This window comes from Bos taurus, chromosome 1, assembly GCF_002263795.3.
Source record: "Bos taurus isolate L1 Dominette 01449 registration number 42190680 breed Hereford chromosome 1, ARS-UCD2.0, whole genome shotgun sequence".
In the NCBI taxonomy this organism is placed as follows: domain Eukaryota; kingdom Metazoa; phylum Chordata; class Mammalia; order Artiodactyla; family Bovidae; genus Bos; species Bos taurus.
The window spans coordinates 56829720-56845686 of NC_037328.1; the positions used below are offsets into that span (position 1 = coordinate 56829720).

The following is a 15967-nucleotide window of genomic DNA, read 5'->3' on the forward strand; positions in this document are numbered from 1 at the left end:
GGGCAGAAAGGTTAGTCCTAAACTTGGCAGAGGAATTCAGTTTTAGGAGGCTCAGCTTCATAACTTGAAAGAATAAATTTAGGACAGGAGCTCAGGTCTCTGGCCCCTCTCCCACCCTCCACAGCCTCACCACATGGCTAACGTGACCCCTGAATGGATCACACAGGGAGGTGGCCCCCCACCTTCACACAGGTTGCGCCTTCTTTTATTTTTTCCTTTTAATATTTGTTCCGCTGTGTCTGGTCTCAGCTATGGCATGCATGGTGATCTTTGTTGCATCATTCCAGACCTTCCGTTGTGGCACACAGACTCTCTACTAGTGGTGTGCTGGCTCAGTGGTTGTGGCACATGGGCACGTGGAATTCTAGTTCCCTGACCAGGGATTGAACCTGTGTCCTCTGCATTGCAAGGCAGATTCTTAACCACTGGACCACCAAGGAAATCCTGGTTGCACCTTCTTTTAATTCAGCCATCACTTATTTAGCATTTCCAGGTGCTGGGCATTGTACTAAGAGAGACTATTTCTTTTCCTCTTCCCTTCCTTCCCACCGACATTTATTGGGCTTGAAATCTAAGTCAGGCACTCACTACCCTATGTTAGGGGCTGAGGGACAAAAAAATTTACTGTTCATTTAGAAAGGCAGAAATGCAGATAGAAGTTCTGATACCATGGGACATGTGTCTCAGGAAAGAAATATACCATGGCCATGAGAGCCTGGGGGTGATGCCTCATAGCAATAAAACCTTGTAACAAAAAGGAACATTTGAAAAGAGAGTCCCTCATCTCCCTAGGCTATTCTCAGGGACCTGAAGGCATCTCAAACATGGCAATATCCTTGTCTGTCTTGGCAGCAGTTTCTGGCCCAAATGATACCCAGTCCCGTGGTCCTCCTTGGACAGAATCTTTGAGCAGGAGTTATCTGACACTGGACTGAGGACCACTCTTTGTGAATAAGCTCTCCATGAATTTCTCAGAGCTAAAGATCGGCCCAGCACCCGGGGCATCATCCACAAAAGTCAGAAAGGGGATGAGAGACTTGGGGCTGAGTGGAGGTCAACTGGGGGAGTCCTTCCCTCTTCACCACTGTGCTCATGACACTCCAGAGCTTGGCAGTGTACATTTCTTACCTCCTCACCTGCCACAGATGCGAGACTTGTGAACATTGTTTATGCTCTATGTTTCTGGCCCCTTAGTGACTCTGAAAGTGAGAGTTGCTCAGTCCTGTTGGGCTGTTTGTGACCCCATGGACTAAACAGTCTATGTAATTTTCCAGGCCAGAATACTGGAGGGGGTAGCTTTTCCCTTCTCCAGGGGATCTCCCCAACCCAAGGATTGAACCCAGGTTTCCTGCATTGCAGATGGATTCTTTACCAGCTGAGCCACAAGGGAAGCCCAAGAATACTGGAGTGGGTAGCCTATCCCTTCTCCAGTGGATCTTCCCGACCCAGGAATTGAATCAGGGTCTCCTGTATTGCAAGCGGACTCTACCAACTGAGCTATCAAAAATCCTTATTTAGTGACTCCAGGACAGATGTAAAGTCAAAGAAGTCTGTGACCTTAAATTCTTATTCTTAAGCATTTGCCAGAAGATGATAGAAAGATTAGAATATAAAGGGCTATGATGATTACTGCTGATGGAAGAGATGTTGTAAACTACATTTAGAGCTTCTCAGGCTACGACCAGTAAAATACAGAACTGTCTAAAATAAAAGCATTTTAGAACGGTGATACAGACATAGATCATGCCTTACCACCCCACAGATGGGAAAGCCTCCTGACCACCTTCCCTCCTGTCTTACAGGTAAGACAGAAAGCAGAGATGCTTTTTACTTTGCTGGGATGTTTCGCATCACCAACATTGAGTTTCTTCCTGAATACCGACAGAAGGAGTCCAGGGAGTTTCTGTCAGTGGCGCGAACTGTGCAGCAAGTGGTGAGGTGATGGCGGGAGCTGGGAGAGGCTGGGAAAGGTGAGGTCAGTGGGGGAGGGACGGGGGCTGAAGGAAGAACTCAGGAAAACATGGGATTTAGCTCATCATGGTTGTAAGATAAAATGCTATTTTATAAAATTATTTCTTTTTTTTCTACTGAAAATAAAAAGAAATGACTTCCTGAGCTTCAGTTTTTCTTATCTATAAAGTAAAGTAATTGGATCAGGTGAACTTTAAAATGCCTTCTAGTACAGAAATTACATGCGTACTGATTAATTCTGTGACCCATACACATTTATTTCAACACTGATACACTGGCATCTCTTCACTTAAAAAAACCCACTTTTCCTATTATAGAACTAATTTGTATTATTATAAACATTTATAAAATTTAGAAAAAGTATTTAAAAAATAAAACCTCCTTTAATACAATCTCCAGAGATACAGCCTCTTTTGACTTTCGACCACACAGACATAGGATATAGCACAGAACTGGAGTATTAGTAGATATTCAGTTTTACAATCTGACTTTTTCTTCTTAATATTGCATGTTTCTATGTGAGTACATAGTCTTTGGGGGAAAAAAACATAAATTTTGATAGCTTTGAGGTTGGCAAGTCCCTTTTTATTAGATATTTAAGTTGTTTCCGATTTTTGCTGTTACAGGGAAGCTGTGTGTCTCTGATTACTTCCTTAGCTGAGTTCCTAAAAGTATAACTGGTCGAACAGAAAAATATCTGTCATGGCCTTTCCTAAACATCAATGATCTCTCCAATTAGCCCAAAGAGGGAGGCATTCTTTTTAAATCTCCTTAACGTTTTTTCCAATCCCAGGCAGTATTCCTCTATCCCCACCCAAAATCATTCCTCTCTACCGCTGGAGTGATCCTTCAACAATAACATTTCTCCTTTGGCATAAGGATAACATACTGATTCTGAAGAATGGCAGGCAAACACTTTTCTAAATCTGTCCCCTGATCATCCCAGTCTCATTTTTCACCACTTTCTCCCACAGAAACTTTGTGAAATAAGGCAATCTTTGCTTGGTATGAATAATCGTTGCAGGTTATGAATAATTGTTGCACTTACATGTCTGGTGGCTCTGATTTCTCGTGTTACTCACTTTGGACCTAAACCTTTCTGTCCAACCTCTAGGTAATGAAATTCCACCCATCATTCATGACCCATCCAAAAAACCTCTTTCTCAAAGCAACCTTCCTTGGCCTCCTGCAAACTCAATGCTGGCTTTGTGTAGACCCTGTTTGTATAGTTAGTACTGTGCTCAACCCATTTAACTATAACTATTTATCATCCCACCCAAAGAAGTAGGCATTTTTATCACCTCTTTACAGAATTAAAAAGAGAGAAGGCAGCGGGGGAAAGGAAGCTCAGTAGGCCAAGGTAACATGTTCTGTGTTGCATAGTGAATTTAAACTCCATGGATCATATTTTTCCATGATGCTGTATTATTTCTAAGGTTTTGGGAGTTTTGTGATTTTCTCATGGGTCATTTGTTGTTCAGTCATGTGTGACTCTTTGCAACCCCATGGACTGCAGCACTCCAGGCTTCCCTATCCATCATCATCTTCCAGAGCTTGTTCAAACTCATGTCCATTGGCTGGGTCATGCCATCCAACCATTTTGTCCTCTGTTGTCCCCTTCTCCTCCTGCCTTCAACCTTTCCTAGCATCAGGGTCTTTTCTAATGAATTGGCTCTTCACATCAGGTAGCCAAAGTATTGGAGCTTCAGTTTCAGCATCAGTCCCACCAATGAATATTCAGGATTGATTTCCTTCAGTATTGACTGGTTTGATCTCCTTGCAGTCCAAGGGACTCTCAAGAGTCTTCTCCAACACCACAGTTCAAAAGTATCAATTCTTCAGCACTCAGCCTTCTTTATGGTCCAACTCTCACATCCATACATGACTACTGGAAAAACCATAACATTGACTAGATGGACCTTTGTTGGCAAAGTAATGTCTCTGCTTTTTAATATGCTGTCTAGGTTGGTCATAGCTTTTCTTCCAAGGAACAAGTATCTTTTAATTTCATGGCTGCAGTCACCATCTTCAGTGATTTTGGAGCCCAAGAAAATAAAATCCATTACTGTTTCCATTGTTTCCCCATCTACTTGCCATGAAGTAATGGGACCAGATGCCATGAACTTAGTTTTTTGAAAGTTGAGTTTTAAGCCAGCTTTTCCACTCTCCTCTCACCTTCATAAAGAGGCTCTGGTAGGTTAGGTAGGTGATTTTGCTACTATGTATCTACTATGTAAGAATGCTCAAACTACCACACAATTGCACTCATCTCACATGCTAGTAATGCTCAAAATTCTCCAAGCCAGGCTTCAGCAGTATGTGAACTGTGAACTTCCAGATGTTCAAGCTAGTTTTAGAAAAAGCAGAGGAACCAGAGATCAAATTGCCAACATCGGCTGGATCATCGAAAAAGCAAGAGAGTTCCAGAAAAACATCTATTTCTGCTTTATGGACTATGTCAAAGCCTTTGACTGTGTGGATCACAATAAACTGTGGAAAATTCTGAAAGAAATGGGAATACCAGACCACCTGACCTGCCTCTTGAGAAACCTATATGCAGGTCAGGAAGCAACAGTTAGAATTGGACATGGAACAACAGACTGGTTCCAAATAGGAAAAGAAGTACGTCAAGGCTGTATATTGTCACCCTGCTTATTTAACTTCTATGCAGAGTACATCATGAGAAACGCTGGACTGGAAGAAGCACAAGCTGGAATCAAGATTGCCGGGAGAAATATCAATAACCTCAGATATGCAGATGATACCACCCTTATGGCAGAAAGTGAAGAGGAACTAAAAAGCCTCTTGATGAAAGTGAAAGAGGAGAGTGAAAAAGTGGGTTTAAAGCTCAACGTTCAGAAAACGAAGATCATGGCATCTGGTCCCATCACTTCAAGGGAAATAGATGGGGAAACAGTGGAAACAGTGTCAGACTTTATTTTTCTGGGCTCCAAAATCACTACAGATGGTGACTGCAGCCATGAAATTAAAAGACGCTTACTCCTTGGAAGGAAAGTTATGACCAACCTAGGTAATATATTGAAAAGCAGAGATATTACTTTGCCAATAAAGGTCCGTGTAGTCAAGGCTATGGTTTTTCCAGTGGTCATGTATGGATGTGAGAGTTGGACTGTGAAAAAAGCTGAGCACCAAAGAATTGATGCTTTTGAACTGTGGTGTTGGAGAAGACTCTTGAGAGTCCCTTGGACTGCAAGGAGATCCAACCAGTCCATCCTAAAGGAGATCAGTCCTGGTTGTTCATTGGAAGGACTGATGCTGAAGCTGAAACTCCAGTATTTTGGCCACCTCATGCAAAGAGTTGACTCATTGGAAAAGGCCCTGATGCTGGGAGGGATTGGGGGCAGGAGGAGAAGGGGACGACAGAGGATGAGATGGCTGGATGGCATCACCAATTCGATGGACATGAGTCTGAGTGAACTTTGGGAGTTGATGATGGACAGGGAGGCCTGGAGTGCTGCGATTCATGGGGTCACAAAGAGTCGGACACGACTGAGCAACTGAACTGAACTGAGGAAGGGGAACCCACTCCAGTGTTCTTGCCTGGAGAATCCCAGGGATGGAGGAACCTGGTGGATTACCTTTTATGGGGTCACACAGAGTCAGACACGACTGAAGGACGCAGCAGCAGCAGCAGCAGCAGGAAGGGGAATACAGGGGAAGACTTGGTAGAAGAAACTGGTTTTAGAAATGCTCAGTAAGGGCACACCATGTCAGTTGATTGAAGTAGCTCTCTTTTTGAGATCCATTTATGGTGTTAAAAAAAAAAATTCCTGGAGACTGGAGAGTTCTGAAGGGAGATTTAAGACCCTACCGTGGGTATTACTCGCCCTCTAGTGGCTAATTTAGGAATATGTCCTTGAGAATATACATTTTCCACGGTGTACACTGATTGAAGAGATGGAGTCAAATACTTTGAAAATGTGCTTAAAGGAATTTTACTTATTGTGGGGAAAATTTACTATTGGAGTAGCATAGTTCTGAAGTTAAGCTTGATTAAGGTATCTAAATACAGCAATAAATGAATAAAGGTAACTGATTAATTTTCACCAACAGCAGAATGACAGAAACTCTGATACAGGAAGTAATAAATTATTTTAATCCAAAGAATAATGCCTGAGTTTGGCATTAGAAGCCTTTAGTTTGAGCCTGGCTTTTCTCCTTGATAACTGTCAAAGCTTGGACCTATAGAACGCTGGGTACTGTGCATGGAAGCCAAGTTTGAAAGACTTCAGATACCTTTGTTCTTCTTTTGCAGATAAACCTGGTTTACACAACATCTGCCTTCTCCAAATTTTACAAGCAGTCTGTAGTTGCAGATGTCAGGTATGGAAAGTCCCTTGCTTTGGGACTTCTACATTCACTGCTGTAAATTCCTCACAACAGTGTGGAAGGGCTGTAATAACATCATTTTCAAGTAACTTCTTGGGGATAGTTGTGGGTTAATACCCTTTTAGCACAATTATGACCCAGATCTTTGTCATGCTGAGTTTTTCTGTTCATTTACCAAAACTCACCAGGAACTCCCCTGGAGAAGGAAATGGCAACTCATTCCAGTATTTTTGCTGGGAAAATCCCATGGACAGGGGAGCTTGGTGGGCTAAAGCCCATGGAGTCACAAAGAGTCAAACACGACTGAGAGACTGAACAAACATAAACACCAGGAATTAACCTGGACCTCTGTACTAATGCTGCTAGGCAAAATGGCCATAAACGTGTCCACTAGTATTAGGTGAAGGCAAAAATAAAACACTGATCGATGCATTTCAAAATATGTTCAGTAAAAAACGAGTTGCTAGAAATCTTCTGAGAAAAAAGCATCCCATGTTCAAATGGTTTTTAGGAAAATTTGTGTGCTGTGTCCTGTATCTTGCCTTCCCCCACTTCTGCTATATCTACAGAGATTCACAATTCATTTTGGCAGATTAAAGGCACTAAGAAAGTCTTGTAGTAAAGCAATTTGTTTCCTTTCCTTCACTTTCCATTTCCCAAAATATGTGTGGTAGAACACTATCTTATGTTTTTTTTTCATAAAACATGACAATATTTATGTCTTCGGAGATTCTGCTCCAAGAGCAAACTGAAGCAGGAGCAGCTACCTGAAAACCAAGTTAGGCTTGAATTCTAGATTTGTTACTCAGCAGCTGTATGATTTCGAGTTGACCCTCATTTCTTCATGTGTAAATTTGGAAGAGTAATAGGACCTTCCTCACAGGATTAATGGGATGAAGCAGGTTTAACACTGTGTCTAAAGCTCCTGAGGTATCAAGCATTCTAACTGTTGTTATTTGTAGTGACAGTGAACATTAATTGATACCCATAGAAACAGTGTATTCTCCATGGAGATGCAAAATATACTAATGGTTCTAGATTTGAACCCAGCACAAGAATACACAGATCAAGATGCTTTTCTTTCTAAATTCCCATAAAAGTGGTCAATGGCTTCCTAAAGAAGGAAGTTATGTTTATTGAAGGGTGTGCTCATTGGCTTCATCTTGAATTTATCAGCTGGGTCACTGGCTCCTTGTGAATGTCTGCTTCCTAAGAGGTATATCCCTGAACTTCTTTCTCTTTTCACTGTAGCAGTAACAACAAAGGTGGCCTCCTTGTCCACTTTTGGCTTGTATTTGTCATGCCTCATGCCAAGGGCCACATCTTCTGTGAGGACTGTGTGGCTGCCATCTTGAAGGACTCCATCCAGACGAGCATCATAAACCGGACCTCTGTGGGGAGCCTGCAGGGTCTGGCTGTGGACATGGACTCTGTGGTATTAAATGGTGATTATTGGGTAATTCTCCTTCAAGCTCTCCTTCCAGCAGTACTCTTGATACTGTTTTATTGTAATCAATGTTGTCACGAAGTACAGTCTTCCCTCTGTATCCACGGACTCTGCATTCATGGATTCAACCAACCATGGGTTGAAAATATTCAGAAAAAAAAATCCAGAAAGTTCCAAAAAGCGAAACTTGAATTTGCCGCCGGCTGGCAAATTTACACAGCATTTATGTTGAATTAGCTACTATAAGTAATCTTGAGATGTTCTGAAGTATACTGGAGGATGTGCATGGATTTTAATGCAAATACTATTCCACTTTATACACTTTATACTTGAGTGTCCTTGGATTTTGGCATCCTTGGGGATGGGGATGCATAGTCTTGGATCCAGTTCCTCGTGGATACTGAGGAATGACTGTATTCTTTTCCACAATCTCAGTGGAACAGGATTAGCTAAAGACTCTGGAGCTACATTGATAAAGAAAGTTGCTAAATGTTGTATACAATGATTAGACAATAGAATTGGAGTCAAATATATTTATGAAATTAAATTTATTAAAGGATACCCTTCCCTATGGGGCTTCCCTCGTGGCCCAGTAGTAAAGAACTTGCCTGCCAATGCAGGAGACATGGCTTCAATCTCTGGGTCTGGAAGATCCCCTGGAGAAGGAAATGGCAACCTGCTCCAGTATTCTTGCCTGCAATATCCCAAGGACAGAGGAGCCTGGCAGGCTACAGTCCATGGAGTCGCAAAAGAGTCGGATAGGACTGAGTGACTAAACAACAAACCCTTCTCTATACTTAATTTGGCTTCAGGCATCTTCAAACCGAGGCTCCAAGGGACAAAGTCCTGAAGAAGGAAAGTTTTGCTGAGGTTTACTTTCCTTGTTTCTTCGTTCAGACAGAACTGTGTCTATGTTCTATAGTGTGTTCCAATGCTCCAAAATGGCCTGCTCCATAGCACAGTCAAAATGCAAACTCCATCACTTGTCTTAACAGAAAAGTGGTTTAATTATTGTTTAACCCCAAATTTATGCACCTTTCTATTTTGATTTAAATTAGATAGATAGATATGTGGGCATGTAGTAGGTAGATGAAAAGTATTTGGAATAAGTAATGAATGAATGGAAAATGTCTAGTGGAAAATTCTGTACCACATACACTATTTCAGATGCAAAAGCAGTTATTTTCATATTTTGTTGGGGTATTTTTTGTCATAAAAAGTGTTTAAAACTTGTTACTACAGATGATTTGAAGCATAAAAGTAAAGAGAATAGTTTAATGAACTCTTACACCCTTTATTCAGCTTCAACAACTATCAACTCATTACTGTTCTATTTGATCTCTAAATACCCACATGACCTCCTTTACCTTACAGGATTATTTTAAAGCAAATCTCAGATACACTGATTGCTTTTAAATGACTGAAAATATTTTTACTAAGCAAAATTCTGACAAATTGATTTCTGGGACTGACAGGTTTTTTTTTTCTGTGTACTTTTTCATTGCAGCTGGTCTTCGGTCAGATTACTCTTCAACCATAGGATCTAGTAAGTTCTATCTGTGGTTTCTTCCCTGCCCTTCCTCCCCCCACCCATGTCCCTGCCTACAAATCTACATCCTTTCTGGCTGTAGCTTTCCTGTTCAGTGGTATTTGTTAGTGTTCTTTCAGTTGCAAGTGACAGATGGATATTCAAACTAGGTTAAGCATGAAAGAAACTTGATTGACTCATATAACTGGGACATACATGGAGTATGTTGGCTGCAGGCATGGTTGGGTCCAGGTTCTAAGATAAAATGTCATCAGGACTCTGCATTCTTGCTTTCTTCTGTTGAGGCTTCATCAAGTGGTTCTTCCAGTGTGGTGGCGTAAATGGCCACTAGCAGATCCAAGCTTATAATTTATCAGTTTAGCAACCATGATGGAAAAAAAGAAAATCTCACCTATATTTCATGATAGTTTCTGCAGAAGTCCTGGCACTAAGTCTCATTGTCTCAAACTGGCTGATATGCCGCCTCTTTGCTTCTTTGGCTCTGATTGGTCAGTCTGGATTGTGTGCTCACCTCTGGATCTAGGGGTGAGTTTAACCCCAATGAAGCCATGTAGAGGATGGTTTCTCAAAGTAAAATCTAGGCACTGTTATCAGAAGATATGAGAGTGGATTCTAGGCTGGCAAAAGCAGCAGATGTTCTCCATGTGAGCTCTTTTGTTTATTTTTTATAAAGATTTCTAGAAAAATCATTCCTAAAACAAAACAAAGCAAAACCCAGTGCTGTCTCCGCAGACAAAGGCTGCTCCCAGGACTTCTACGCAGATCATCTGTCTCTCCGCTACCCTCTGGAGATTTCAACAACCTCAGGGAGGCTGATGTGCCACTTCAAGCTGGTGGCCACAGTGGGCCATCTGATCCGACTCTCGATAGAGTCTGTCCAGATTGAAGCCGACAACTGTGTCACTGACTCCCTGACCATTTATGACTCTCTCTTGCCAATCCGGAGCACCATCTTGTACAGGTATGATGCCGGCACTCTAGTTGGCAAGTGAAAAGAGTTTTTATAATGTCTCTCTTTTACAATGTCGGGGTTGCCCTTGGATTTTTTTTTTTAACCATTTTTGTGTATGTTCATGAGGTCAGAGGTTGACCCATGACTTAGTGCCCCACGGATTAGCCAGAGCCTATCAGACTCTGTTTCTTTTCATTTATAGCATACAACAGTCAAAATCAGTACAGTGGGAACTTCGGTCAATAGTTTTGATATATAAAGATTTCTGGGGGGTGGGGAACCTTAATTTTACTTCATTACAATCACAATGAAGACCATTGTTTCAATAGAATGTTTAAATATGCTCTCCTCCAGGGGATCTTCCTGACCCAGGGATTCAACCCACAACTCTATGTCTCCTGCATTGGCAGGTGGGTTCTTTATCACTAGAGCCACCTGGGAAGCCCATTTGAATAAATATTCTATTATGATTACATAGCTGTAGAAAAATAAATTTTTTCCTTATTATAAAGATAACACAATGTTCAATGTGAAAGTGAGGTCAATCAGAGAAAACAATGTCAATTATTTTGCATTTCCATTACCCAGAAAAAATAAATGTTATATTTTTGCATACATTTTTTCATTCATACATGTACATTATTCTACACGTATATACATATACATATCTTAGTTTTTTCTACTTACTAGTAGACATCTTTTTGTGATTGCTTAATAGTTTGATAACATAGTAACGTCAGTTAGGCTTTATTAAGAATTTGTTATTTTTACTCATTGTGCTAAGAGACGTACAAATTATCTTATCATTTTTAATAATGTTTATGCATGTATAGAATAATATTTTTGTAAGTGTTATTTCTTCATATTTTGGTGGTGAATGAACATGTTAAAAATTCAGTGTCTAAAAATTTGTAATGAAAAGTACTTGTGACTACTTCTCATCCCTCAATCATTGTTATTGGTTTCTTTCCACTATTCCCAGACATAGTTAGTTATTATCTCATTTAATCCCCATCACAATGCTATGAGGAGTATACCATTATTATTACTACCATTTCAGAGTTGTGAAAGTGTCATTTATGAAGAATTAGTTACTTCATTGCTCAGTTAAGTGATGGAGCTAAGTTTCGAGCCCAGTTTTCCCTGGTGAAGAGCTGATGAATTTTGCCATTAAATACCCTTCAGGTATACCTTGTTTGCTCTCAAGGAGGGTCCAGGGACAGCCATCCAGAATTCTTCCATAGTCACTGGACAAAAATTTCTGTACCTAGATCAGCTCCCCTCCATCTGTAGTGCCCTGTGGCAACTAACTGATGAAGACCTGGCTGGCAAAGTCCAAGACATGAGAATCGTGCAGAGGGCCCAAGAAATGTGCAGAAGTAGTGGCGAATGAAGGTCCAACCCTCAACAACCTATTATTTATGTGCTTTTGTTTTGTTATCTGGTTTCAGAATTTGTGAACCTGCAAGAACATTAAAATCATTTGTTTCCACAAATAATCTCATGTTGGTGACATTTAAGTCTCCTCAGGTATGGAGGCTATCAGGAATTTGGGCATATTTTGAAGTCATCCCAGAGCAAAGTAAGTCTTTCCCAGTTGAAATAAGTTATGGGAAATACTTGTTTTGATAAGATACTCCAGTCATATCTCTCCTGAGGCTATGTTGTAATACTAGTTGCATTAAGTCAGGATCCTGAGTCAGGGTCTAGTCAGAAGAGGGAGATCTTACTAGTTATTCTAACAGAGAGGATTTAATATAAAGAACTCTTAGCTCAGTGCAAAGATGTGAAAATGGGTATCTCACAAGGCAAAAAACAAAAAAATCCCATAAAAACATGAAAACAAAAAGACTGTAAGTTATCACAGATGTAACACATGGTAGGAAGCAACTACTATTGGTAGATTTGGAGGAACAAATAAAAGCAATTGGAATGATTACAGTTTAGGACTTGGAGGAGGGGGTCTGTGGAATGAAATTCAGGCCTCTGAGGAGGGGGTCCTGCCTAGCTGGTGTTCATGTCTATGATTTCGGAAGTTCATTAACTTGGGACCCAGGCCTTTGAGGGGAGGGTGCCAGACAGCTGAGCTGGTATCTTTGAGGGAGACACAATAAAGTGGGAGTGGGAAAACTGCTAGCAGTATTCAATTCTGCTACAAGAAGGAAGAGAACCTGCAGGGGTGAAGCGGCATTGCTGGCAGAAATAAGAAACAGGCACAAGTCTTGTTCTTCCTCTCCAGATTTCTAGCCTCTCTTTAGCACCCCTTACTGGCAGAGCCTGTGTACGTGCCTGCTAAATTGCTTCAGTCGTGTCCGACTCTCTGCAACTCTATGGGCTGTAGCCCTCTAGTCTCTTACGTCCCTGGGATTCTCCAGGCAAGAATACTGGAGTGGGTTGCCATGCCCTCTCTAGGGGATCTTCCCAACCCAAGGATCGAACCCTCATCTCTCACGTCTCCTGCATTGGCAAGTGGATTCTTACCACTAGTGTCACCTGGGAAGCCCTCTGGCAGAGTCTATCAGGGGGTAAAAGAGAGAAGTTTGCAGAGTGCCAGACCAGCCTTGCAGAGCAGAGAGGGATGGGTTTGGAGCTGAGGGACAGTGGCTCAGCAGAGCACATTCTTTTAGCACCTTCTTTTGTAAATTCCTATTTACAGTAATGCACATGAGTGCCAGGCTTCCAGGTGGTGCTAGTGCTAAAGAACCAGCCTGCCAACGCAGGAGACAGAAGAGATGTGGGTTTGATCCCTGCACTGAGAATGCCCCCTGCAGAAGGACGTCACAGCCCGTCCCAGTGTTCTTGCCTGTAGAATCCTATGAACAGAGGAGCCTGGCAGGCTACAGTCCATAGGGTCGCAAAGAGTCGGACACAACCAAAGCGACTTAGCATGCGTGCACATGAGTGCCATCCTAGAAGGTGCTTGTGATGTAAAACCCAGAGGTTTTCTAGTGAGCAAAAAGTGACCTTTGTCTTCATTCTTCTTTTTTTGACTTGGGTTGAAATAGTCAAACAGAACAGAATGAAAAGAGCCCTCACTGAAACTCTCATGATTTTATAACATTTGTTGCCTTGGAAACTGCTCAAATCTTACAGGTCATGTTCTGCTGACTTTTTTATGAACATCAACAGAAAGATCAGAATGGGAGATGAGGGTAAGGAGGGAAGAGAATTTGGCTTAAATAGATGGTGAGAGCTACAGATTCATCGATTTTTTAGGACAGTGGCTCATTTTGATAAATTTTTACAAAACCAAATGTAAAATTAATTTATTGAACAAAATTGAACTCGATATTTGAGATATTGTTGCTTTGAAAGTTATCTGTAACTCCAATGGTTAAAAAAAAGAATTATAACAGAAATATGGTACTGGAATTTGTCTTTTCACTCAAAATATACTTATTGAATGTCTGTTGTATGCCAGGAACTACTTAGGTGTTGGGAAAATAATAAGCGAAATAGATAAAAAAAATCAGTGCTCTCAGACAGCTTATATTCCAGCAGAGGGATGACTGTATCAGTAAGAATAGACATTTAGATTGTCTTAAAGAGTATAACATGTTATGTAAACTGGGTATACCCTTGACAACAAATACACACTAATTTGAACAAAATTAACTCAGAGCTTTAGAAATATATATTTATAGTGCTGTGTCAAAATATATATACAGGGTTAATATTTTAATTATAGCTCAATAAAACTGGAAGAAAAAATATATTTAAACCATGTTTTTTAAAGAAAGGAATAGCATCCTATAGATCTGTAACCAAAATAAATTATTTGAAAAAAAGTGTAGACTTTGAACAGTATAATAGCTATATATCCTAGGGTACTATTTCTTTTTAAAAAGTAGCTTACATTTCAAAGATAAGTATTTATTGATCAAGAAAATGTGTATTTATTGTTAAAGAAATGTATGCTATCTATTTCTCATAATTTCACAACTGCAAATCACTGTGTGTTACTGGATATTTTTTTCAGAATGTGAAAACACAGTGTTGGTCAAAGAAATCACTGGTTTTGAAGGGAAAATTTCAAGTCCATATTACCCAAGCTACTGTCCTCCGAAATGCAAGTGTACCTGGAAATTTCAGGTAGCCTAGTTTTACCACTATCTTAGAAAAAATATTGTTATCTTATTCTTAGTAACAATTTATCTCTGAATTTAATTATACTGATTGTTTAAATGATTGAAAAGAATGTTAGTTTTATAATATTTAAGCTTTATTAAAATATTTTACCTACAACATGCAAGTTTGTTGTAATTTCAACTTGTTTCCCACAAATTAACTGCCATTTGCAACCTGGAGCTTACTTATCCAGATTCTTATTTTGTTTGTATTAAAAAATAAAGGCTTCTCTGGAGGCTCAGATGGTAAAGAATCTGCCTGCAATGTGGGAGACCCTGGATTGGGAAGATTCCCTGCAAAAGGGAATGACTACCCACTCGAGTATTCCAGGGGCTTCGCTGATGGCTCAGATTAAAAAATGCAAAGACATTATTACAGGATCAAACAACTTATTTTATTATGATAGACCTCATTTATTATTAACTTTTAATTACTTTGTCAGCAAGATAATTTAAAAAATAAAAATTGGATTAAGCAGGAAATGGCAACCCACTCCAGTATTCTTGCCTGGGGAATCCAATGGACAGAGGAGCCTGGAAGGCTACAGTCCATGGAGTTGCAAAAAGTCAGGCACGATTTAGTGATTAAAACAAACAAAAAACATATATTTCATTGTATAAACAAATCAGTGCAAATTTATATGAAATACACACAACTTCTTCTAGTGCTAGACAGGGAGCTCCTGGTTTTTGTTTGTTTCTCTGTTTGTTTTTAAAATCTCAGTCTGTTACCTATTTTTCCTTCTTCAACTTAATATTCATGTAGAGGGAGATAGGGCAAGGTGCCACCTTTGCTCTTGCAGCATATGCATATGAAGTAATTTTTGTGAGACCATGCAATAGCTATGAGATATTGGATGTAAGCAGCAAGAACTGTCTAGTTTGTATTCATTCAGCATGTTGTTATTAAATGCTTGCTATGTGTTAGGCAGTATTCTAGACACTAGGATCCATGAAGTCTGACACACACACACACACACACACACACACACACACACACAAGCTCTGCTCTCATGGAATTCACTATAAAGTAGAGGGAGTCAGTTCAGATCAGTCGCTCAGTCGTGTCCGACTCTTTGCAACCCCATGAATCTCAGCACGCCAGGCCTCCCTGTCCATCACCAACTCCCGGAGTTCACCCAGACTCACGTCCATCCAGTCAGTGATGCCATCCAGCCATCTCATCCTCTGTTGTCCCCTTCTTCTCCTGTCCCCAATCCCTCCCAGCATCAGAGTCTTTTCCAGTGAGTCAACTCTTCACATGAGGTGGCCAAAGTACTGGAGTTTCAGCTTTAGCATCATTCCTTCCAAAGAAATCCCAGGGCTGATCTCCTTCGGAATGGACTGGTTGGATCTCCTTGCAGTCCAAGGGACTCTCAAGAGTCTTCTACAACACCACAGTTCAAAAGCATCAATTCTTCGGTGCTCAACCTTCTTCACAGTCCAACTCTCACATCCATACATGACCACAGGAAAAACCATAGCCTTGACTAGACGAACCTTTGTTGGCAAAGTAATGTCTCTGCTTTTGAATATGCTATCTAGGTTGGTCATAACTTTCCTTCCAAGGA

General features: G+C 40.6%; 1 protein-coding gene across 2 annotated transcripts in view; it reads left to right on the forward strand.

Annotated features, from left to right (window-relative positions):
• The first annotated feature begins 1802 nt into the window (after positions 1–1802).
• Positions 1803–15967, forward strand: part of TMPRSS7 (transmembrane serine protease 7) — a 41023-nt gene continuing 26858 nt past the window's right edge. Inside the window, exons 1-7 of one of the 2 annotated variants that reach the window (XM_059884624.1) lie at positions 1803–1933; positions 6248–6315; positions 7573–7766; positions 9276–9314; positions 10050–10278; positions 11721–11851; positions 14249–14361. In XM_059884624.1, coding sequence (XP_059740607.1) covers positions 1841–1933; positions 6248–6315; positions 7573–7766; positions 9276–9314; positions 10050–10278; positions 11721–11851; positions 14249–14361 — 867 coding nt within the window. In that variant the 5' untranslated portion in view covers positions 1803–1840. The remainder of the gene's footprint in view (positions 1934–6247; positions 6316–7572; positions 7767–9275; positions 9315–10049; positions 10279–11720; positions 11852–14248; positions 14362–15967) is intronic. The other variant, NM_001205892.1, reaches the window with a different exon arrangement.